The sequence below is a fragment of the Harpia harpyja genome, chromosome 4 (assembly GCF_026419915.1).
Source record: "Harpia harpyja isolate bHarHar1 chromosome 4, bHarHar1 primary haplotype, whole genome shotgun sequence".
NCBI lineage: Eukaryota > Metazoa > Chordata > Aves > Accipitriformes > Accipitridae > Harpia > Harpia harpyja.
The window spans coordinates 81,008,891-81,034,922 of record NC_068943.1 but is presented as its reverse complement, the minus strand read 5'-3'; the positions used below and the strand labels follow the sequence as shown (position 1 = coordinate 81,034,922).

At 40.2% G+C, this 26,032-nt stretch overlaps 1 protein-coding gene across 1 annotated transcript in view; it reads right to left on the bottom strand.

Moving 5' to 3' along the window:
* Window positions 1-26,032, bottom strand: part of MYO1D (myosin ID) — a 162,772-nt gene that overhangs the window by 112,038 nt on the left and 24,702 nt on the right. Inside the window, exons 2-11 of the mRNA XM_052785020.1 lie at window positions 13,409-13,617; window positions 12,468-12,561; window positions 11,545-11,710; window positions 9,934-9,987; window positions 8,906-9,001; window positions 7,683-7,799; window positions 6,224-6,427; window positions 4,932-5,077; window positions 4,735-4,849; window positions 3,846-4,016 (exon numbers count right to left, since the gene is read on the bottom strand). Of these exons, the coding sequence (XP_052640980.1) occupies window positions 3,846-4,016; window positions 4,735-4,849; window positions 4,932-5,077; window positions 6,224-6,427; window positions 7,683-7,799; window positions 8,906-9,001; window positions 9,934-9,987; window positions 11,545-11,710; window positions 12,468-12,561; window positions 13,409-13,617 (1,372 nt within the window). The remainder of the gene's footprint in view (window positions 1-3,845; window positions 4,017-4,734; window positions 4,850-4,931; window positions 5,078-6,223; window positions 6,428-7,682; window positions 7,800-8,905; window positions 9,002-9,933; window positions 9,988-11,544; window positions 11,711-12,467; window positions 12,562-13,408; window positions 13,618-26,032) is intronic.

Sequence of the window (26,032 nt, the reverse complement as noted above, 5' to 3'; positions counted from 1 at the left end):
GTACAAGTAGTCCAGCACAACAGGAGCAGGAAGCACACCAGGGTCTGCAGAGCTGATAGATGACCAAGGTGTAGAAGGAACACAAGAGAAAATGAAGAAATGAGGCCACATCAGGAAAACAAAGTAATTTTTCTTTTTACAGCTGTGTTCACCAGCAAGGAGCTATAGAGGATGTAATGCCTTTTTTCAACCACCCAAAACATGCATCTCAAACCTACGCGTCAACAGAAGAGGTATAAGACAAGCAAAAACATAATGAAATGAACCAACTGTTGCTACCAGACAGGACACAGCTGGCTGCACAAGCTTCTCGCTTAAAACTCATCCAGTACTGGAGAGACTGGAAGGTGGTTTAACAGGATGCTAGGTTTTTTACGGAATGTTTCTCTCTGTGAACTTCTTGTCTACTGGGCAAATCAGTTGAAAATACTAAAAAGGAACAGCAAGTGTATTGATGTAGTTGATAGTCTGCTTGGATTTCTGTGAGCCTTTTCACAAGGTTCCTCACTAACAACTCAAAGAATTTAAGCTGCTATGAAAGATAAGAGAAAGGGTCCTCACACAGATAACTGTTGGAAAGATGGGAAACAGGAGTCCTGCAGGGGCCTGCACTGTGGTCTCCACTGTTGACATCATCTGAAATGATGCATAACCCGAGGGTAGTAGGAAGGTGATTAGGCTTGTTGATGGTACTTAATTATTCAGGGAAGTAAAGACAATGGCTGGCTGCAAAGAACTGCAGGAAGACATGAGAGGCTAAAGGAATGGCAAAGAAGAGCAAATGAAATTCAACATAAATACAGCGATACACACAGAGAAATGCCAAAGTTCATGGCAAATGATGGGCCCCAAACTGTCCATTCCCAACTCAGAAAGTATCTTAACTACCCTCTATCTCAAAAAGGACACAGGAGAACTGGAAGCGGCTTGATGAAGGGCAAAAACAATCAATAGTACTGACTGACTGCTACAGGAGGAAGGGCCAAATGAACTAAGCCTCTTCAGGTTAAGAAAGAAACATCAGGAGACCATGGCAAGCGACATGGAGATGATGTATTGGAAGACACAGAGAACTGTGTTTTGCTGTTCAAGAACTAGGAGGCAACAGATGTAACCTACAAGGGAAAAGGGAGAAGGAAGGAAAATGGGAAGTAAGGCGCTCTTCACGTGAGTACCTAAGCTGTAGAATTCTTTGTCAAATAAAGAAAAAAAAAAAACACCAAACCAAAACAAAAACAAAAAAACAACACAACCCAAACTATTAAGGACACCAGCCCTGACTCAGGAGGTTCCTGGACTGCAGATCACTGGAGACTGGGAGCACATCAAATTATCATTATACATTTGTCCCATATTCTTCTGTTACTTAGACCTTCACTATTGCCTAGTGTCTTGGAAGATACTACATCAGGTGGACTAGAATGGACCTTCTCCTACACAATGCCTTCACAATCAGCTTGTTGAGATTGACACTAATGAGAACTTACCACTATTTGAAGATTTAGGAATTCATACACTATCTCTGCACTTGATCCTTTAATAGTAAAAGATCAACTGAAAAAAAATCAGAACTTAAAGAGGCTGAAAAAATGAACCTGTGATGTTGAGAAGTACTATCAGAATAGTTAGCATTTGTACAGATCTAGATTAGCATTACACAATTCAGAGAAGGATGACCCATGCTCTAGGAACATAAAATTTTGCCACAAATACTCATAGTAGAAGTGTTTGCCAGTATTTTTCCTGGTTTGTTTGGCTTTCACCAGGACAACTAAGCAGACAGCAGCAGATCAGACATGCAGTACACAAACTAGGACACTACTATTTAGGGCACAGCAGCCCCTTAGAGCTTATCCACATGGAGCTAGTGTCCAACACGCTCTACAGGGGAGCAGTGAAGCATTAACTCAGGCTGAAAGATGGGAGCTGTTCCCATAACATATCAGCACACATACTTTAACTCTTGAGGAACAGCTTTGATCCACACTGAACTTTATAGGATCTGGACAGAACTACTGCAGTCTACAAAAGCAAATTATGAAATGAAATCAAGTCCTTTGTTTTAATTCAAGCTAGAAGAGGCTGGCTTAGAAAGCTCAGGTTTTCTACAGCAGTTCTAGATGGGACTGAGGAAGATATCTTAGATACTAGTAAAGGACATCTGCAAAGACACAAGAGGGGGAAAAAGTAATTATGATGCTGAGAGTTTTATGGGTCAATTTTTTCAAGGCTATATTGATTTAAATTCGAAATTAGCAAGCCAGGAAGATACATCATACCCTCCATAAACATTATTTATGCCAGTATTCCTTGTTTCCCTCTTAGTCTGTGCAAACAGTTTTCTGACAATGCCACCCCCTGCTGAGGAATGCTGCAACTGGCAGTATTTTCTTTTAATGTTTCCTATGCTGCGAAGGGACTCCTGAAGGTAAGGACTCAAACAGATTTTTTTTTTTTTTAATTTTCATTTTATAGCCTCCCATATACTTTATGAAATTCAGTCCTCTTCCTCACTGTATCAAAGTACTACCTGCTCTCTTCATGATGGAACCATGCCACCTTAGCAGTCATGGGACCAAGGACAGAACAGAAACTGAACTCCTTTCTCTACCAGCTTACATCTATTGACTAGAAAGCTCCAGAAACTGGACCACTTCCCACACCACCCCACTGCAGAGGATTTAAGACTCCATCCCCCCAGGCTTCACTATTCACAATCATTAGTACTACTAAAGGAATCAATTTGCATTAAAATGTAGAAATGGAGACTAGCTCCATGAAAATACTTGTTTTCAGGTGAGTTTACTCAGAACATGCTGTGCATCTGCTGCTTAAGCAGGTAAAATCTAGGTTGAGGTGGAAAGCAAGATTCCCCTTTCCCCCTCCCTCAGCTAGGATGCATGTGGCAGAGGAGATGTCAGGTGTGCTGCAGCTAAAGGGCACTTAAGGAAAGCCACATCTGGGAGGAAAAAGTGGTTATTTTCTTTTCATCCTAGCCTCTACCCAAACAAGCCACATCCAGATCTATTGTTTATATTCAGCCTCCCTGGAGGCAGCCTTTAGCACATATCTTATACAACCACGCTAATTTTGTATTTCTGACCTACATAAAATATTGTACTGGGATGGGAGGGAGAAGGGGGGAACCAGCATTCTGAATGATGTATTTCAAATGACATTTCTCAGTAGAGAGACATCAATAAATTAAAGGCCCTTATTTGATTACTCAGTGTGAAAGATTCTCAAATTAATCAGGCTGGTGACCATGTTTTCAATATGCTGCCAAGTGAGGAATAAATAAAGCCTTTTAATTCGTACATTGTACCAAAAACAAAGCAAGTCGAGGGGCCTGGATGATCATAGGTACAATCTGAGATGAATATGTTTTGTAGCCAATGACAATGAAAAAAAAAAATCACAGTGCTGTAATAAAGCAGAAGTGTGAATAATTTCACTGTCACTATGTATTAGAGCAGCCTGGGAAGAATGTCACGTGGGTTGAAACTGCACATCGATTGGTTACAGATGACATCATGATATGTCAAGGCACGATCTCAGCTTCTTTTATGCCTGGAATAAAACTGATCTCACATTGGACATACTTTAGCTCCCTCTGCCGGGTACAGGGCCGCCCGAGGCGTGACCTAAACCCACACCGGACGGCCTGTTCTGTACTTCGGAGCTGCTGCTGCTGCTCATAGGCATTTCATTTCATACTCAATGGTGACGATTCCAACCTCAGCCACCCTTCGAGTCTATTTCCTTATTCCATTATGCCCCCAAAAATAGAAAAGGTATCACACAGGAAAGGAAGCAAGTTTTGAGGGTACGGAGGACTACGTTACCTTTCTGCTGGAGAAATGAGCATGCTTCCCTAGCTTGTTATTAAGAGCCTCGAGGAACATCTCATCTGTAACTTTTCCAACATTCATGCAGGCATCATCCAGAATGGCAATGATCCCTTTGTGCTGTTGCTCTACCAGGTCGACGATGACCTGATTGTTGAAGTAATCAATCTGTAAAAAACAAAGAACGGGTATATTTGTGACTTTGGCTAGTGAAAAAGGAGCATACCAGTGTTGGCCACTGATGAATAGTACCATGTGTCTGACAGAGAGAATGGGGCCCACCGTTCAAAGGAGGAGCAATCAGCTTTCAATATGCACATCACCAAGTCAAAATTAAGCAGGCTACTCTTCTACCACTAAACAGCAGAGAAGGCGATTTTTCAAACACCTCACATAAATCTTGAGACCGCTGCTAAAAATCAACTGCTACAGAATGCACTTTAAAATGTCTTTTAAATTTCAACCATGCACAGTCACCACAGTGAAAACTGTGCATCTTGTCTTTGGCATTATGAAAGAAATTTGAACAGGAGAATTCAAGATTTTTACACTTTAATACCTAGAGCTAGACAAAACACATAAGCACTCAGAACAGAAACACGCAGTGGTGTGTGTGGCATCACAGAGATGCCACAAGATGTTTTAACTCAGACCTGGAGTCACTTATTTTCCCACACCATGGCAAATAAAGAAATGTTGCGAGGTAATTGGTTAGCTTCTTCCACAGCCTGATTTCCAGACAGCAAGTCTGACAGTACAGCTGGCATGGACACAGATGTCCTATCGACTTCGACAGCAGTGTACATGTGGAGCAACTTTAGATCTGGGACTTATGCTGGTACACTGACCTCAAGCCGACCTCTCCCTCCCCTGCCAAATCACTCACATGCTTCCAGGGAATTCCCTCTCGCTGGTACTCTTCCTGCTCTTGCTTTAGAACCAGCTGAATAAAGAGCTGCTGTAGCTTTTCATTGCAGTAATTAATGCAAAATTGCTCAAAACTGCAAAAACATAAGAAAAAAAGGTGATCAGTTTTCTGGGAAAGGAGAAGGCAAAGCACTGTGCTTTAACAACGTGGCTCACCTGTTATTGTCAAATATTTCAAAGCCATAGATATCCAGGACGCCAATGACTGTGTTTTTCCCATGTATTGTAGTGTCATAGTTCTTCACTTCAATCACATCATTGATGTGTGTCACAATCCAACAAAAGAGGCGCTCGTATATAGCCTGCCAAGAAACAAATACTGAGGAATTTTGCCTGCATCTGTCTCAGTTCTTTCTGGTAAACGCAACACGTGGTGCTACAAAGCTTAATTCAGGATGCTGCCCTAACTACACAAAAGCTACAGATGACATTCTGCTAAAAGTGAACAGCTACTGACATGAAGAAAATATTCTATGAAAGTATTTTTTTTTCTTTCTTCCAAAACTCATTTACATGACGTCTAAATCCTAGTGAAGTCACTAGGTACAGCGGTTCCCCTAATTTGATTCCAGTCTGCTTTTCAGCTGCCTAATAACTTCCATTCCTGAGAATTATTTAACAATATTGAAGAGCAAGTGAGAGGTCAGTTATAGAAACCTAACAACCGAATACAATGGCAGTAAAATATTCCTGTTCACTTTTCAAAAATAAAATGTTCTTTAGGCATAGGTATCTTCGAAGTCTAGATGTTCAAAATGTACTGCGAAGCTGTGCAAACATATAATCTTAGGAAAAAAAGTCAAGTTAATAATCAAGGATCTTCATAGCCTCATTTGTTCTTCGATTTCTTAGCAAAGGAAGGACAATTATCACTCCCTTCTGTCATCAGTATCTACCTTTCCAAAAAAAAGATAGCACTTTGGGTTTCCAACATGAGTTCTACATGTTACAGTTCCACGCTTTAATCTTTGAATTTAACTGCTAAATGAAGTCAAGAATTGTATTTCGCTAAATATTCAGCCCTGTACAATGTATTCCTTTTGCAGCTGCCAGCAAGCCATGCTTGCAGCTCCCTCCCCTCTTTCATGTGCCGCAAGCACCGCTGGTTGTGGTGCATGCTGTGTCATAGCCAAGAAAGGGTAGGGAGAGTGCTGCTCTGCAATCCCCCTATAGAACACAGGAGCACATACATTCAGAAATAAATCCGCATGAAGTACAGACTTTCCATGTCTCAGCAAGCACTATACTTATTGAGCCACTCAGGAATCCTGCTGGGACCTGAGCCTTGAAAAATGTGCAATTATGAAGGCAATTTAATATTGAATGCCTTCCTCAAGCATCACCATTCTTTGCTGCACCAAGTACAACTCAACCAAAAGGCAAAAGAAATGCATCCGAGTTACTGTCACATACAAAATTAGGTGCAGAGAAAGGAAATTCAAACTCACTTTTGCAAAGGCATCTCTGCCATAGGTGGCTTCTTGTTCAGTATGTTGTTTGTCAATGACATCCCGACCTGTAGCTACAGTTCGAAACAAAAGAGCCTTCTCCACCATGTCAGATTTTGTTGACAGCAAGTCTGCAATGATCGACACAACCTTGCCATTTTCTATTACAGGCGTATCACCATCCACAGAAAACTTCAAGTTCCCCTGTAATAGGTAGCAAGAAACTTGATTTCTCAATCTGTCTTTTATTAATATGAATCAGTACACCCCAAGTTCATCCATATTCCACCTGCTATTCAAGTCAGTAAATCTCCTAACACATTAGAAGGGTAGGCCTTGCATATCCATGTACCCACAAAGCTCCAACATCAGTGGAAGCAGCAAAGCCTGACTCAAAGAAAAGCATTCCTGCTCAGTGTTCAGCTCAGCTTGTGGAAAAAAATTACATCAAACACTTCCAGATGTTTAATCAAACACTGTCTCAAGATTCAGAGTCTGATCAGATGGGAAATTACGTTAAGTATACAAACGCTGGACGTAGCATTTTACCTTCACTGCAGAAGCACTAGGCTGCCATTCTTATTGTAATGCTACTGCCCACAAAGGTAATGCCAATATTCTGGTGAAGCTGACAAGTCAGCATGGCTAATAGGACTGGACTGACAGCACACTACCACAACAGATTTGTTACTGAATACCTGCAGTGCCAGAATGAAGTAGCAATACCACTGCATTGTCTACAGGAGCAGGTGGCCTCCCATCCTGCCTGCAAGGCCTGACTCTGCTCTGCCTTCATTCCTTCCCCAGCACTGTGGCACAACTATCCCAAGGAGGAGAAAGAATTGGAAAAGCTGCAGTTTTCTTTGCCATCCTCCTCCTGCCCACCTGCAGTGTCTCTCTCCTCAAGAAAACCTAAGAGCTGAGCTACAGGGACACTGCGCAGGGAAGGAGGCTTTGTGGGTCCCAGGAGAATACGGGTGAAGAATGGATTTCCTTAACATCAGAATACAGAGAATTAAGAGGTCTCCTGTCTCTGGCTGTTCTCAAGCCTCCACCACGAAGTGAACTACCGTCTCCCCAGCAAAACCACAGTGGTGATGGGGACCGTGAGGGCAAAAGGGGACAGAAGGATAGAGACATGAGAGCTCCCTACCCGCTCGCTGCCAAACCCAAACAATTCCTTTTCAGAACATTTAACAGCTCCTAGTACTTAGTGGTACGTCTGTTTGGGGATCTGGAGTATGCAGGAATAAATGTGATCTTCCATTATTACTGCAGTGTCCTATTTCATCAAGGAGATTCACTCACCACTGGAAGTTGTAAACTGTATACACTTTTCTACCCAACAGATCTTCCAACTGCTTCTGCAGCGAGAAGGTTAGAGCTGCTGGAAGTACAAGTAAACTGCTTGAACCCTCCTGAAGAAGAGCCTACTCATACCTCTGGGCAGAGAGCTTACCAAGTGAAGAATGGCTGCCACAATTTTGTAGACAGTCTGAATCTCCTCTTGCTTGAAGCCTATCACTTTCATGGCATCAGCTACTGCTTTGAACTCTGCACCATCATTGATGGAACACTGAGGGGAAAGAGATGTTTGCGACATGAGAGGCTTAATGCAAGTCAACTGTGAGAAAGCAAAGATTTTGCAAGTCCATGGGAAATAGATATGTACTTTGTTATTTTTCAGATGCAAGACACTGTCATGAGATTTCTCAACTTATTCTAATGCCATACTGTATGCTTATACGCTGAACCCCACATTGGACACACATGTATACTAGCAGCAATGAGATACAGAAATGCATCACAGCATGAATAAATAGTACTTTCCCAGTGGAATTTATCGTGAAAGAGTAGAAGTGATTCATAAAAAAATCAGAACAACGGTTACAAGTAGTGCAGTCACAGACCCTCTGAGTAAAAGATGCAGAGCACCAGCAGTAAAAATCTGGTCATCATCTTTCTCAAGATGAGCCTCTGCCTCACTCCCTTCCCAATCATCTGGGTTTGTTTTCACTGCAGATTTCCAGAGAAACTGATAAAAGCATCTGAGAAGGTCTGTGGGTTTGTTTGCCAAAGAGCGTCTCAAGAAAGCAATTAGGAAATCAAGGAGCCTTTTGTCTGGCCCCTGCTTCAGAGCAACAACACTAGGGACAACTCCAGACATATTTAAAGTGTTCAGGATCTTGTTGTCCTAAAAACTTTATGGGTTCATTCCCTTCTTTCCTGCTCAGAGGCCCCCTTGAGGGTAAGTCAGATATCAAGAATGAATGCTTCAGTAACTTAAATGGTCCTACTGTAAAAAAAAAATGAGTCCTTATAGTCCTTTTGACCTTTTTGGTCCAGAATGCAGCTTAAGTTACCCATTATGAAGCATGAAAAGTCTGTCACTGGTAATGGGCCAAATATCTATGTCTGCATTTATTAACAAAGGTGATGTCTCTCCTACTATATTTTACTGCTTTTTATAAGCAGACACAAATGTAGTATGCACAAGTACATGTATGCTTTGTCTTCTAGGGCCAGAAGCTCCATTAAAAATAGCACATTGATGTCACCTTTCCATATTCATCCCATAAATTTTGGTCTCAGCTTCTGCTAGCTCAGCAGTACTTTAGGTATTTCAAGAAGCATTTACAATTTTAAGACAAGTTACCTCTAACTCACTGACAACACCCTCACCTTTAGCTGTGCTCCAGGACAAATATAGTTGTATGCAGATGCATCCTTCTGAAGATGTAGAGAACGTAGCATCTGGTCAGAACCACCCTGGAGGAGCTGTACAAAGAGTATTTTAAGAAATGGTGAATGAAAAAAATAAAATCCTTCCTTTTTCTGTGTCTTATTCACCTGCTTGACAAGCAAAATCATAAAAACATTAACTAACTGCTACAGAAGAACCAGCTACAGTATCTGGAGTTACAAGCACAACGTGCAAAATACAGAGTCTGCATCATTGTCAGGCTCTGACCACCAGAAAGAGGTTGCCTAAATGACTGTCCTTTTGAGTGACACAACTGTTTAGAAAACAAGCCTGAACCTCTTCACAGACCAGACATGTTTACATGACATGCCGCAGCTGTGTCGTGACAAGCACATTTACCTTCTCTGCTATACACAGAGACTTTCCAATATGGAAATGACACATTCATGAGAAAGGTGCTAACATGCCATCATGGAGTACTGTGTAAGTGGGAAAAAAATACATAAACCTATGTTTCCCTCACTGCAAAACTGAGAATAAAGGTTATACTAATAGGCTGACCATTTCCCCCAAAGGACACACAAGGAACCAGCATACAATATGGAAGACATTAAAAAGAACCACCCCCCAAAAAAAAGAAAGTCATCTTGGTGTCATAAAATTACTTCCATATGGACTAAAGGCCTCGAGAGAACATAGAGGGATTACTTATTACAAATAAAACAGTGAGTCAAAGTCCAATATTCTGCCATATTTGTTTAGTTAGCCTCCTTTTAAGTTTACAAATGTGTTAATATGGGAAAGGAGGATAGAAAAAAATAAATCTTCCCATGCTCCTTCCCTAGACCAGGCCTCTTCAAAGAACTAAAGAGCCTAAGATCACCCGGGATGCAACAACAAGGGAACCCTTTGCAAAACACACGAGAGGGTGAAAGCTTTAAATATTTTGCCTATCGTGTCTGGGAAACTTGAGAAAAGTCATTTGTTTCCGCAAACGAATACGAACCTGGTAAAAAGAATGAAAGCTTCGTTCTCCCGGCTGTTGCACAATCACACGAGACTGTGGGGAAACAAAATACAAAACCAGGTATTTCTGGTTGTGGACAGCCTGCTTCCCCAGCACCTCCCCTTAGACACCAATGCATTGGTTCACCACTGCTAGGACACCTCCAAACTAATCTTATCTTATAATAAGTCTGTTATGAACACCATTAGCCAGGCATGACTATGGAGTTTGAAGTCTATAATCAAACAGACCAGTTTGCGTTAACAGCTGCAATGTCCTACTTCCAACCAGGAATCCCATGTGGAACTACAGAATTGTTTTCATGGAAGAGTCAAATAAAATGCCATTTTAGTTTAAGAGTTATTTAATTGCTGGAAATGAAAAACAGGACTCTGACTACAAACCAATGTTCCATGGGACATAATTAGGGTCTTATAGTAATCACTTCTACAACCCCAGGACAGGCTGACCAACAGCACCCAGCCACCATACAAGTGAACGCTCTGCTCTAACACAAGGGCATTGTTTTAGGGAGCAAGCGATAGGTCCATCTTCACAGCACTCATTCCAAATCAGTGTAAAACAGCACAAAAAAAAAGTTACATGCAGCAGAAATTCAGTCAACAAGCAACATAACCTTATTTTATGCTACAAGTTTGAACTACAGACAGTGACGAGGCATGTGTTCGTGCTGCAGTGCAAAGTCACTGCCTGTTAACTGCTTCTGTTTGGACCAGAACCTCAACTGCTTTCAAAATGGAAACAAATTTAACTTGGTAGAAGTTAAGAATATGAAATAAATGATCAGGATTTAAGTCACTGCAGCTGCAGCCCCACCCCTTTTTTGCATTAAAGTATCCCATGTTAAATGTTTGGGGTTGTTGGTTTGTTTTTTAAAATAAAGTGTTTATTCTGAAAATAAACTTCAGGGAAATAAAGGGAAAAGTAAAAAACAAACAAAAAAGCATGTTAGCAGATGTGGTCAAACATAAATTAAAGCCAGACGTGTGTCTCACACATAACAAGAACTGTTAATAGATTACTCCCAGTTTCTCCACAGAATTTTACATATTCCCATGTTTTCAGCCACCACTTAATGACATGAAAAAAGAATTATGCTCAGGATCACTTGGAATATATAAAAACAAAGTTACTAAAAGATCACACAAGGTTGTGGCATTATTCCAGAATAACACTTCTCAAGCATAGCATTGCTACTTACAGACCTAGTATCTTCTCCTTTTATTCACCAGTGAGATCTCAATGCGGGAACTTATAAAGAAGGAGTTTTGCAGGCATTAAATTAATCTCAGCTTTCATTCTGGATACAAAGTACACACACCTATATGCACATAAGCTTTTGGGTAACAGTAGTCCCTTATGTGGTGAGCTCTGAAAGCAGTGGTGTTAAAGTAACAGGGCACTGCCAGTACTTCAGCAGCATTTCAGTTAATTATAATAACTCTTGAAGAAAAATTAAGCCCTAGATTTAATGGTCTTATGTCACTTGTTGACATACCACGTTTGAAAGGGAAACTTTCTAACGGCAAAGCACATATTACAAAAGTAACTACACAAAAGCCTCTAGCTCTAAAAGTGAGTGTGGCTTACCTTTTCTAGTAAGTAATTATTGATATGCCCACCTATCGGGTCTCCTTTAAAATCAAAGTTGATATCCATATATTTTCCAAACCTGCTGGAATTGTCATTACGATTTGTTTTGGCATTGCCAAAGGCCTCTAACACACAGTTGGATTTCAGCAGTATGTTCTTCACTCTATAGTATAGATAAATGGAAAAGAGAACAGGGTAAGTCCATACTCAAACCATAGAATTTTTTTTTTTGCAGTCATTTCTCGAGAAGAATTTAATAACAGCAGACATGCTCTTTGATGACATATTTGGGCAGATGTATATGGCATTAGCAATCCCATGGGAAATCAGCTGGGAGCTTTTGTCAATGTTCCTTAGAGCCAAGCAAATGCAAACCAAAGGCCAGATCCCTCCACTGAAAATAGCACCAAAAATTCAGTTCCTTTACAAATATAAGTTTTGAAACCAATTTCTTGAACTCTTTTGCAAGTAATTTTCAGAATTTTTGTCAGGATAGGTATTAAGTCTGTTTCAGCAGAAAGCCACATTCTTTGCTTAAAACCTTTTACTCTAGGACTGACAGGCACATTTTGCAATTCAGAAGCATGCAAGCCTGCAAGGTCATGGAATATGCTCCCTGCGCTCAACATGCTATTCTAACATGCACATATTTCAGGCAATTTGCCACAGGAAAAATGATTTCTAGATACTGTTTTTATTTTGGAAGTTTGAACTTTCAAAATAAACTTTTCTATATGATTTTAGCAATCAGTAATGCAAAATTCCCAGAGTAAGAGCAGTATCTGAAGAAGTTAAGTAAATGCTGTAAAAATCAGCATGTAATTAGTACAAGAGACCATCTAATAACATGGCACTACACAGTCCACAGAAAGAGATCCATAAATAAAACAGTTTCACTTATTTTTCTGCAAAGCCCTTACCTTTCCACCTCAGCCCTCTGACTGGGGTTAGTAATGGCTGCTATGTACTGCATAATATATTTACTGGCCTCAGTTTTCCCAGCCCCGCTTTCACCTGAGGGCATAAATACAAAGGTGACAAAACAGATCAAAAAAAGCAAAGCAAACAGTATATCTTAATTCTACCCCAAAAGCGTTTGGGGGTTTTGTTACTGTTTTTTTTAAAGCAATCTTATTTGCATGCACTTTGAACATTTTCTAAATATAGCCATAACCCTGCCTTGGTTGTTGCTGCTATGCTGACTTAGAAGCAGTTATGATGTAAGATTTCACAGGTCGGTAAAAGGCCTGGCACACAGAGGATCAAAAGGAATATTGTTAGAGGAGAAAGACTGGCATGCAGAGGCTTGGCTAGCAGCAGTGCCGGGAACTGCAATACAAGAGGCTACTGTTCAGCACACCATCTTGGGTCTCTCGCTTTTCAGGGCTGCTAAAGCACGGGAACATCAAGGAAACAAAGTGCCAGGATCCAGATAGTGACCGTTCATGGTACAAGCACTGCTCCCACTGTTAGAGCCACGACAAGCAATGAGTCCGGCCATCGAAACAGAGAACAAAACATTGACCAGTCATCTAAGGGACAAAAATCAGCAGTTCTCTAAAGACAGACAGGAACCCTGTTCTCACTGATCTCCATTCACACAGGCAGAGCAAGCAGAGACTGATGTTCTAGTTATCACTTTGTATGCACAGATTAAGCTAATGACTGACACCAGCTCTTGAATTTGATACAAAATAATTGTAAGGTCTCCACACACGGATTCAAATGCAAATAAACAGGTTTAAGATTGATGAAGTTTTCTTTTATAAAATGCTATCATTAGCCAATTCATTCTGCTTTCTCTGCCTAGAATTTCACAAAGATCAAGCGTTCATCATAATGAAAAGCTCTTTCAGCTTACCTGATATTACAATACAGGTGTCTTTTGATCGCCTCTTCATCGCTTTGTAAGCAGCATCAGCAATTGCAAAGAGGTGAGGAGGCCTCTCATACAATTCCCTTCCTTTGTACTGCTCAATCATGTCACGCCCGTAGATGTTCAAGTTTTTGTAAGGATTCATGGAAACGACCACCTCCCCAATAAACGTATAAATCCGTCCTTTTTCAAACCTACCCAGGATGAGACAAAAGGGAGAAAGGGATTAGGCAGACATAGAGATTCAGAATATGTCTTCCAAGCAAGTTGCCCATTTCATCAGGTGAGCTCTTCAATCCATCACCATACTGAAACATTATAATAAAACATTGACTACGGACATTATCTGACCAGCGTGGCATGGATGGTATGTTAGCATATTATGTAGAGACCTGATGTTACAAGGACTAAGGACTAGGGCTAGCTTTGAATCTTACCACCTACAAAGGAAATGTCTACTGCTATTTCACTTACCGATGCATGACTGATCAGATTACTGAGGTACAAACACCGACTATATTTCTGAGTATAGCAAACTTCTACTTTGCTGACACAATCAAGCTGGCTTTCTGCATATTCAGGTATTTCTATTGCCATTAACATGCTGCCAGAAACAAATGTTTCTAAGAAATTCTTTAGCAAGATTTAAGTTAATATAATTTACTGTTTCTACATTGACAATAAGTAAACATGAGTCTGTGATGAGTTTATATAATCTGCTTCACAAAGGGGATTTAAAGGCAAATTCTTTTTCCACATTCTACAGTTGTCCATAACCCAGCTCAGGCCAGAGCAGAAGTTTTGAAGCCACTCACTTAGAGGTCTAATCACATTTGCAAGAAAGTAAACAAAGATGCAAGCCAAGAAGCAAATTACAGCCTTTCAGCTTTCACGATTAGCTTGCACTCCACCCTTTTCGCTAGAAGGCACTTTGGTATCATCACTGCTACTAAACCAGAAATGAAAGCTTTTTAAGAACGTGTGAAACAACCCTAAACTACACCTTTCCTAAACCCCACCTGGTCTTTAGTATTTTTTCTGCAAACAAGACAGAAAATAACTTGATGTTTGTTTAAGTTAAAAGGTATTTCCAAAGAAATTCACATTTTATTGAAATTTATCTAGCAGAAGAGCACAGAAGGAATTTCAGATTAACAGCTGAAGAACTCATACTGCATTTGCTTCTCAGGAGGAGAAAGGATGACAGCAGATTTAGAGATCAACATGCAAACTGTAGCATTTCTACCATTAAATACCTGTCTGTACCCTGTATTTAAATCTTACAACATTAGATGGCACCACAACACCTCTATAGACTACAAGGGCCTTCCTAATCCTTGATGGACTCCAGCACAAATTCTAGCATTACTTTATTGAATTTATTACCACCCCCATGTGGTGACAGGCTTGACATTTTCTATTGTTCATTTCAGAATTTTCTGCAGCATCTTGGCAGTGTTAGTTTTTAGCAGGTGTAATAAAACTCAAGAAATACAATCTAGCAACCAGCATTCTACTTTCTAAAAGTGATTTTGCCTCTAATTGCAGCTTCCTCCAGAAATACTTCACTGAAAAGGCACAAGAATTGCAAAATGTCCTTTTGTTCATGCACTCAGTTTTAGCTGAAGGTAGTCCTGATATGCATCTCCCAAAACATTAGTGAACTTAAAATGCAAAGATATTTTCTATTTTAGAGATATATGCTGTTTGAGAGCTACCAAAAATGTTTTAGAAAAGGCCTTTATAATTAGCAATACCAACCACAGCTCAGCAGCTAACTCGCAACAAAAATGATGGGTAATGCACAGGCAACAACACTAAGCAACTAGCATGCAAGCCTGGTAAGAAATACAGGATCACAGCCTCATTCTTAAGACAGACTTAGGTAACACAGGAAGCCTCACATGCTCAGTCCTTATCATTTCCCATCCCTAATTTTAATTCCTGGAAGCACAAAACAGCTGGGAATTGTGGTATTTGAAAGATACCAAACAGGCAGAAGACACACGTGGGTGCAGAGAGATCAGATACCAGGCTGCTCGTTTTCTGCCCTCTCAGGAGGACATGTGGGACTCTACATATACATAGGAGAGCTTAAGAAAAACTAAACACACACAACACTGTTTCTACTAAGGAGATCAAGTCACACTGGGACATACATATGTAAGGGAAACCATTACAAGGACATCAAAATCAGCAGAATCCTTCCCATCTTTTTGGACATGGGCCATCCAAAGAAAGCAAGTTGCCCAATGGAGAACATATAGACCGCTCACCTAAAGTCACTACACAGCACTGCTTAAGGCACTATTAATGATAAAAATAAAGATACAGCAGTTTCTGGATGAGGTTTTAAGCCCCACTGTACTGCCAGATGCATGGCCAGAGGGTTCATGGTTAGCACAGAGAGGTTGAGGGGTTTGTTTTAGCTGCTGAGAAGGAAAAAAAAAAAGAAAGGACATCCCTACTGAAGTATCATGCCAAGTCACCATCACAGTACCCAATACTTTGACCTCTTCCTTAAGTAATGAATTATGTAAACTTTTGGTCGCAGAGCACAGTTTAAGTTTCCTCCCTTGACAGTTCAGCGTCCCCAACTGCCTCGTAAGCAGAACCTACAGATTTGCCTCTGCCAGCCTGGCCCACCGCCGGCCGGTCAGAGCTCACCTCTCCAGGGGAGCCCCCTTGACCAGGGCACGGCTCAGCTTTGGAGCCGTTACAGCTGTGACACCAACACATACCACAGCAGTTTGACATACCAACAGCTTGCTCCCCAGCAGCTCTGGGCTTAGACAACAGATCTCACATTTGGCCTGGAAGTAAAGTTTTAAAAGGTTTTACTAGACTCCGACAAGTTGTGTCTTCAATCTCTGTGGCAAAAGGCAGATGGAGATGAGGGAGAAGGATCCACCTCCAGGCTTGACAAATGGGCATCTCTCAAGCTTGGCTTTAGGGATACAGAGTTTAGGAACAACCGACATCCCCCTTTACCTCTCTGTTCGTTTTTGGTTTTTTTTTTTTTTTCCCACTTCTTAGCACTGGAGTTAAAATTCCAGACCTGTGCTTAGATGTTCCTAAAAGGAGCCATCGCTCCTTGCCCCTCCTTGCTGATAAAGCCTCTTTTCATCACACAGTGCAGCTCTGCACAGCAGCAGGCCAAGAACAGCGGTGGCTGTTTTCCTAGCTGCATTGCTTTGGTGCGAGATTCGTGGTTTTCCTTGCCCAAGAAGAACTCATGAAAACTTAAGAAAACAACCAATGATGGCAGTCCAAACTGGGAGGTACAAGCTGTGTTAAATTCACTATTCTTCTGCAAAGCAATGTTACAAAACCAGACGACAAAGCTATCCGGTGCTTTTTGGAAAGGCTCATCAACGGGGGCATTGCACTCCATCACAGGAAAGCTCATCAACACGAAGGACGGCATAATCATTTTAGCACTGAGCATATAACACGTAGATTGCTTTTAATAACAAAAATCCAGTTTTACAGCGCACTTGATAAAAGGAACCCCTGTACCTACTCCTGGGGATCAGCACTCCCAGGGTCAAACCTTGTTTTGTATGTATTGTGAAAATCACATTATCTTGTGCTGCAACTTTGAGAAAAGATTTCCCTGTAATGATTCTATTTGAATAATTTCTGTGTTTTCTGAATTTTGCACTAGCTCTGCAGCCAAAAAGAAACTCACAGTATTTAATCCTTGTGTGTTATTTTGATGAGGAACATCAGCTCTTTCATGAGAAGTTTTTATACTAGTTTTTATTACCTTGTTAAAACCTCGATCGATAATGAGAAAATATAAACCAGTAAGTCACAGACTATAAATCATTTAAAGGGATAGAAACTGTTGTCTAGGAAAGAAGACCGCCGAGGCAAGAAAAAGGCTCTTTCTTTGTTTTGTAGTTTTTATTTTTAGGGAAGGTTGTTGGAAAAAAACATATCCTCAAGTCCAGACATCCTATGTTCACATCCAATTGCCATTGGAAAATACCCTGCAGAAATCAGAAAACTCAAGCAGAAATCTTCGCCACCAGAGAGCACTCACATTTAGGATTTCTCCCACCTGACAAACACTCCAGTCAAAAATAAAACTGTTCTTACCGAGGAAATGATGCAACTTCAAATGCACTCAGTACAAATAAAGAAAAGAGTTAGTTGGCAAGACTTGGAATCCATACTCCAAAACAACATCTGCAGAACGCAGACCGTTAAACAAAGGCACCCTACCATGCAATCGCCACTCCAAATGCTGCAATTCAAATTGTAAAGGTAATTCCTAATTAATCATTTACATGGTAACTCCTCTGTACCGAAAGATAAACAGAAACTTGTCAGGATCACAGACACCAGGCAGCACTCTGCAGGCTTATTGCTATTTCTAGAATTCAGCATACTTTCTGAGATAACCTATGCCAGCTACCCGGGGATCAGTTTGCAGTGAGATCACAGGCTGGGCTTCGCTGGGGTGTGAAACGGCTCCTCAGAAACACATTTTGCCAGTCTTTCTCTCCATCTGTCTAATATCTGAGGAGCAGAGCAACTGCTGGAAAAATCATGTTAAGTCACCAGTTGTCTCATTTTCTGTTACTTTAAGAGAGCTAAAGTATAGCTATTGGTATTATGGATCATTTTCCCCTGGGAAAAGACCTCCTCTCATCTGGAACTACTCCTTTCTTCCCACTGATCACAGATTGACATCATATTCTGCTTTACATACATGCAGACATGCTAAAGCTTTCCCACATTAGCAGGTGCTCAGTAAAGGTCCTTGGTGTCCTGATGCTACAGGGATGCTCCAGAAAGAGAACATCTTCACAAGAAGTCACAACACAGCCATCAACTGAAGATGGACTTTCAGTTTAACTGTACAGCAATGGCTTAAAGCAAAGGAAATGTTAATAAAAAAAGCAAAAGCAAATAATTCAGGACAGATACAGGAGTGCTACAGATGCATCAGCCTGTGCTAGATAGTCAACAGCTAACCTAGTACCACTGAAGGTTAAAAGAATAAAAGCTGATAGTTTCAAACTATTATCTATTTCCAACTTACTCATTAACTCCAAAGCACAAACTGAAATACTTAGTATGAGCATACTGCTTTTTCTTCCTTCCTCCTTTGTGCATGGGAGGAAGAATGATCTAGCAGCTGCACACCTCGCTGGCATGCAGAAGAGGGACAATTCCTTCTCCCATTGCAAACACTCCGTGTGATTTGGGTTATTCCCCCAAAGGGGGTCCTAGGTCTTAGTTATTTTTTGTCACCAAATATATACATTAAAAATCCATTACTGCAGGCTTTGAGTCCATTCTCATTGCAAACATGCATGAAGACATCTAATTAAAACTCGTGTTCATGAAGAGATGTACATGGATAGTCAAGGATGGGCCTTTAGGATATGTTCACTAAGGGGGGGAATTTAAGCAGGCTTCTGGCAGTGAAATTGCATTTACCTGCTTTTAAATGCAAGAATGTATAGCCAGCTGTACTGACACAAAGGAACAACTATTCTTCTTGTGCTTTGGGAAGTAAGATGACTGCTTAAGCACACTTCAGTCTGTGTGAGTCAAGACAATTGTGCCTTTTATATGTGATACCAGGTCTCTCTACTGAGAATTCAGTGCTACTTATAGACTTTATTTTAGGTAAATTTCGAAATAAACTCAGCTGTCAAGCAGGGAAGAATGACTTTCAAGTCTTTCAGTAAATTGCTCATAAACTGTATTATAGCAAATCATCCTCATCACAAGAGAACTCAGATAAACAGGATTTGCGTTGGCAGAATGATAGCTAAAATATTCTTGCTGCACTTGGAAAAACAGACCAAAAAACTGTCCAGTCAGTATTACCTCTCTGTACTAGGAAAACAATCCAAGTCTGTCACGATTCTGAATATGCATGTCTATAACATTTTGATCCATCCCAAGGGCCAGAAAAACTGGAATTTAAGTTCGTTTAATGTGCAGGTGAAATTTTTGCTTGCAGTTGTCTTGCATGGATTCAGTTTTCATATGTTGCCAGTTTAACAAAATAGGAAATGCCATTCAGTGCGCGTTCTGCACCACTCCTTTCCTGTACGGAGGGAGCAGAAAGGGCAGGGTGAGGAATACTTCATTCATCTGCAATTTTCACAGTCAGCTTTGGAAATAAGGTTAGAAGAGTCCTTTGTAATGATGTAATTTTTTTCAAAAGAAAATAGTAAACTATGAGTGACTGGTGCCACATCTTCCTCACAAACCAAAGTTTAAGCAAACTGACTGTAATTTGACAAGGCTGATTCAGCTCCAACACAGCTGACCCTTGATTCATCTATGCAGCTTTGCAAACCAACTAGGTAAGGTCAGGGGAAAAGAAAATGGAAGACGGATGGTAAGCTAGCTCTAATGAATGCTGCATAAAGGCTAAAACTGTGAAATGTAGGGGGAGTAATATTAAAAACCCTCTCCTTAAACATGAAGTTAAAGTACTAACCTTGCACTGAAAAAATGCCAAACCACTAAACATAGGAGTCACTGAACTTTCATTTCTATTTGCGTCAGACAGACTGAGCTGTCTCTCCGACAGCAGGGAAGCACTGTGTACTCTTTTTACATTTCTAGAAGCATAGCAGAAGGCGCAAGCAGACTTGAAATAGATAATGAGACAAAAGGAAGTTCTTTGAAAAGCTTCCAGGGACAACAGGATGCTTTGTGGTTTTATTCCAATCCACACGTGAGAAAGTTGCTATTGAGCACAGGTGGAGGAAAGAAGCTTGCTCCCGATTTCTCTGGGTAGAGCAGTAAAACACAGTCCCATCTTCCATGTGAATGACTGGAACACTGTAAAATCCTAATGCAGTAATCATACTACTCTGCTATGAGCAGGAGGCTGCCCTGAATGACCTCCTGAGGCTGAATTATCCTAAGATCCTATATCTAACCAGGCAAGAGTAAAACAGGCTTGGGATAGCAACAAACAAAAGACTGCCATCTCTCCGTAATCTCTAACTTTTAAATCTGTCAAATAAAAGCATATAATCTATTAAAAGATATTAAAAAGAAAAAGAAAGCTCAAAAGTCAGGTTGGTTCTTCTATCTGCTCCCATCACGCGTGAAGTCAACTGGAGCACGTGTACAGAAGAGCCTAGAGCTTGTCATGTAAGAGAACTAACTTAAATGTGTAAGACTCCTAGAACTACTGAGGAGGAGCAAAAAATGGAAGTAATCACTCTATAAATACATCAGTAGATGAATATCATCTTGCCAGGTAGCCAGAAGAACTAATTAGACAAAAATCTACACAGGCCCATACAAAAGAATAATGGGAATGGACTTACCCTGGCCAACACAGGCTTGAAACTGAAAGCTAGCTGTCAAGGGAGCAGTCCTGGAAGAGCTTTCAGTAGAAGCTGCAAGGACTAGTGAGCCCTGCCGGAGATTGCTGAACTTATTTTATGGATGCATTTAGAAGATTTGGCTTCCTGTACTGAACAGCAACTGACTTCATGATCCATTATGTTTCTTCCACTCTGACATTACAGCATTCAGATACTTAAAAAAAGACGCTTTACCTTCATTCGCCACCTCCTCTATCCAAACCCTATATCCATATTAACTGTAATCTGCCACCCATTATTATCTCAGCCTTCAATTTTGGTAATTCAGCTTTGTTCATCAGATTATACACCACTGTGTTAAAGGGTCTGCTACCTTCAAATATATCAGTGGATAAAACTGCAGCACAAAAGGCAAAACCAGACTAATGACTGGTGGTTGAGACAGATTTGCATCATGCAGAAGGTACCATCTGATTTCATCACCCTGGTTCAGTGGTGCATGAATTCTGCAATGGTAGGTTTGTCTGAACAGCGTCCAGGTGAGGACTAGCTTATACTTCTGAAAAACAACCTTCCTTTCAAGCGATGCTGAAGGAACTATAAAATCCTGCAACCCAGCAGAAAGATCAAAAAACATGCAGAAAAACAAAGACATGACTGATACCCTGTTACTTCCTTCTAACTTCTCCAGTAACTTCAGGAAACAAAATCCATTCATGTCGCTGCTGATGACCCTGATACAGCAGCATCCTTGTATAAAGAAACATAACCTGAAGCCACATCAGCGACTGTACTGATGATGACTTTCACACTTATTTTCTAAGCCATCTCTTTCTTACATATATATGGTATACTATACCACCTTCCCAATCTTCTGTATACACTGCACAATTAACAGAAATTTGTACTGATGTCTAACTACACCTCTATTTATTCCACAAGCCTAGGTGCCAAGGTACAATCACAATATTTCACAGATTTTCTTTGTAGATGCTCGGAGACTCCTTTTGCAGTCAGCTGGCCATGAAATGCTGATGTTCAGATGCTTCATTGTTCTGCTGTAAAGCAATATTCTGCATTTGTTAAGCTCGTGTCCCATGCTGATCTGTGAATGCTGCTGGAGTCTCCTGAATACAGCATTGTTTTGATACAGGGCTCAAAAACCCCAAGAATCATCTTGCAGTATTAAGATACAGTACACCATCTGCAAGCACTCCAAAAGGTTTGCTTCATCCTTTGGTAACATTAGATCTAAAACAAAATTAGATGTCTTATTTACACTAATACAGGCCATGCAAATCATGCAAAAATAATAATGCAAAGTATGCAAATAATGCACAGATATGGCTTATGTTTCTGCATAATCAGGGTTTCTTTTAGAGTTGTTACAGTGATATGCACCGTCTCACCTAAACACAAATATTGAGCATGTAGTCCTTAAACAGGACTGTTTGTTTTCTGGCCATGAAACCAGGCAGACTTCTTTAGGCATTTATGTGTTTTACAGCATATTGTGACTTAACACAGCTCTTGTGGTTTTGGCTCGTAAACTGTCCTAGCAGCACATTAGATTACCAACTAAGGGCTTCGGCAGACAAACTGCTGAGTCTCAAAGCAGCAGATGAAGATATTCCACCTACAGCTGCCCATCCAGCTCCTTTGCCAAAGATTCCCTTCTGCCACGTCTGCTGAAGGGACAATGACGGACAGCCGTGATCTCGGCCACCCCAAGTCCAGATTATCACTGACACCATTCCCTTTGGGACAGATATCAACAACTTCAGCCAGCTAACGCGAAGAAAGAGCCATAAGCAATGGAGGGGAAAACTAAGTTTGCAAATCACAAAGCATATACATTTCAACACAATATGTCCATTAACTATTCAGGTTGAAAGAAAGGACTTTTTCTTGTGCTTCCTTGAAAGCATGTCTAGTCAGGAAAAGCTTCCCACTCTTTGGTCATAGATTTGGGTCAGGTTTGTTGTGGGACTTTTTTCTTGTATTTTCTGTTTTGTATTGGAAAAGCTTCATGTCACCTAATGGCAATCTGAACCAGAACTGCAGTGAAATGCCCTCTTCACCACCTCTCAGCCTCTCCCCTGTTAGCAAGAATCGAGCAGCAGGTGCCCTGGAAGACAAACCCTCAAGCCTTATAGAAACGAGATTAAGTACATGTATCAATGCCAAAAAGGCCTAGTAAATACACAAGGTTTGTTCTTCCAGTTACAGAGCAACTAATATTTTACAGAAAGTTTGGTTTAGAAATAAAGAGGGTTTTTTACTACAACCAAGAGTAGTGCTTTCAGTTGAAGTCATGACTGTGACTGACCCAGCAGATTCAGCATCAGGATCTTTTTCCCTCTCACTGAAAAGGCAACTTCAAAAAGGGAAGAAGAGAAGGAACAATACAGGGAACTCTTCAAATATCCTTGTGGATATGGAAGTCCAGGGTAGGATAAGCAAAATAAGCAAATGAATTTGCACAACACTTGTAAGCACTTCACATTCTTTCAATGAAAAAACATCTGAGCAGTAGGAGTGCTGTTATTCATGCATTCATCATTCATTGCAAAAGGAGTGAATTTCTAAATGCCAACTGTACTGAGTTGTTAAACAATGATAACGCAAGGGGAATATTAGCAATATGGAAAAGGACTTAAATGGTTTGATTATTAAAACAGATTATTTGATTTACATGCTGCTTGTTTTATCGTTTTAAATTATCACCGGAAAGATTGTGTTCATTTACTTCCTTTAGATTTTACATATTTTTTCTGTCAAGATAGCTCCCACTCAGAAGCTGAAAGACTATTTCAATATTGTGAGACAGCACAAATACCACTCAGAATTAATATGCAGATAACCTGTAAAATATCCACAACTCATCTTCCACAAGCCAAGATGACTTTGACCACACCATCACGTTTTTAATTCTACACCAGTGGAATTCAGAGCCCTGTGAAATCATTTAAAACAGGATCTTTTCAGATGATGTATCAGCCCAAGAATTCAGGCAGGCTCCTACTTCCATAAAGTATTGTTTGTTAGGTAATAAGCATTAGTTAGTGACAATCACCAAAAGTCAGAGCAATGCTACACTGTTAATCAAAAGGTTTAATAACAAAGTTTTCAGCCACTAATTATTTACTGAAAGCACTATTTTAGCCTAGAGTGGTGGGCAAGTGCATACTCTCCGCTTTGTCAGATCTAATTACACACTCAATACCAGAAGCACAGAGTAAAACTGCACCACTGCTTATTTCCAGGATTATTACATTCATTTCCGACACAAGTAACAAAGCAGTTGGCCCAGTTTAAAGCAGGGTGTTAGGTGAAATGACCTCCACTGGTCCCTTCAAAACAACATTACTCCATGGCTATGAGATACATGCTGCAGCTTCAAGTAACAGCTGACAGTAATTGTTATTTCCAATAATAGCAGCACAGGTTTTCAACTTAATTTTGCTATCAGCCTTATTTAATCTTTTTTTTAGAAATCAGTTTAATTAATAGTTCAGAGCTATGACAGATCCTCCTCCAAATGCAGCTCTGTTTCTCTTTTCCTCTTGTGAGCAATCAGCTGCTAAGCTCTTGCAGAACAGCAACATACTGCAATGAAACACAAAGAAATACACTTTGAATCAAGAAGTCTGGCAGTCACAAACTGTCAATCACTTTAAACCTTTTAAAAATATATACGAAATCATGTATTAGATGGAAAAAAATCTCTTCTATGTTATTTTTCTATGTTTTTTAAAAGTTCAGAGATTTGTGTTACCCTTCTCACATTCATCCCTCCTGCAGAAGAGGTGATCAGATATCTCATCAATACTTGCACAGTTCGAATAATAGAGATCCTACTGAATTACTAATAATTATACACTTAGAAGTGTTCACATATCAGCTCCCCAACACACTTAGCAATCACCCTCCAGCAGGCAGTAATAAATGAGGAAAATGGATCTGTCGCCAGTTTTCCAAGAACTTCTGAAAACAACGGTATGCTTCAAGTTTCTTGAAATATTTTGCTTTGTTATTTGGAAAGTATTGGCAATCCATACATTTAGGTGTCTACCAGCAATCCATAGTGGAATACAACTGTCAGCCATTATATATCAGCACACACATATCATGACTTCAGTTCTGTAAAACCCACGTAGAATGCATGCTTATCCGATGAGAAGCAGCAGCAAAGCTGACATCCTTACACCAAAGTGGCCTTTTGTTATCTAAAGAAATTCTGTTCAGATCTGGCTCAAGCATAACACCGTTTTCCATACCTATTCATGAAAGAATTTAAATCCACAACATATACAACTGTGATTACTTGCCTTTTAAATATTTAATATGTTGTAATGCAACAGTCACATCCACACTGAGTATAGTATTTTCATGGTCTTTTAATTTTATATATATATATATACATCTATCTGTAAAACTAACTTTTAAGGTTTATATTTACACAAGGCTCCTCCTAGCAAATATTGCACACACTCTTCTGGCCTGCTCCTCTAACAGAATCTGATGAATAAAATGATCACTTACACAATCCAGTAAGAAAATGCACCTATAGCTTTGGGATACAATGAAATGGTTTGATGGACTTGCAGATAAGGACAGGGTTCAAGTGTTTCATTCACAGCACTTTCATGCAGTGCCAACAAAATTACTACAAATCCTGGTTTTGTCAAAAGGAGAGTGGAATGTATTTCTGAAATGACTCTTTTCCTCCTAAATATATTCAAGAGAGACTTACAGGAAAAGAAATAAAGCTTAGTTATTTCCTGTTCGCATCTTTGTCCTTTGAGAAAGAGAACAAAGGAATTTGACACTTCATATCTACACTCATCTTGAGCACCCATTCTTTGGCCTTTTAACTGGAGTACAGACTTGCATTAACAGTTAAGGAAATGGTCCCACATATAGAAAAATCAAAAGCTTTGATAAGTTACTGCTATGGTGCACATCATTAATGCTGATAAGCAAATGCCAGGAAATAAGGACAGTTATTAACACCATATCTTTACTTCTCTCAAAGTCCCAGGTCAGAGTAGATAAAAACGAGCTAATTATTTCTTCTACTTCTCTCTCATGCAAGCAAGCTTTGTCTTTTGAAGCTACTTGATTGCGTAGTGAAGTTTCTGTCTCAGTCCTGAAAGAACTATAGTTCAGCAGTGAAAATGCCAACGGTTCTAGGAAACAGGCCATGCAAAAACCCCTTCTAAACTGTCCAGTAACCTGATACAAGAAAAATCCTTTCCTTAGTCCAAATCTGTTGATGTAACCTCAAGCA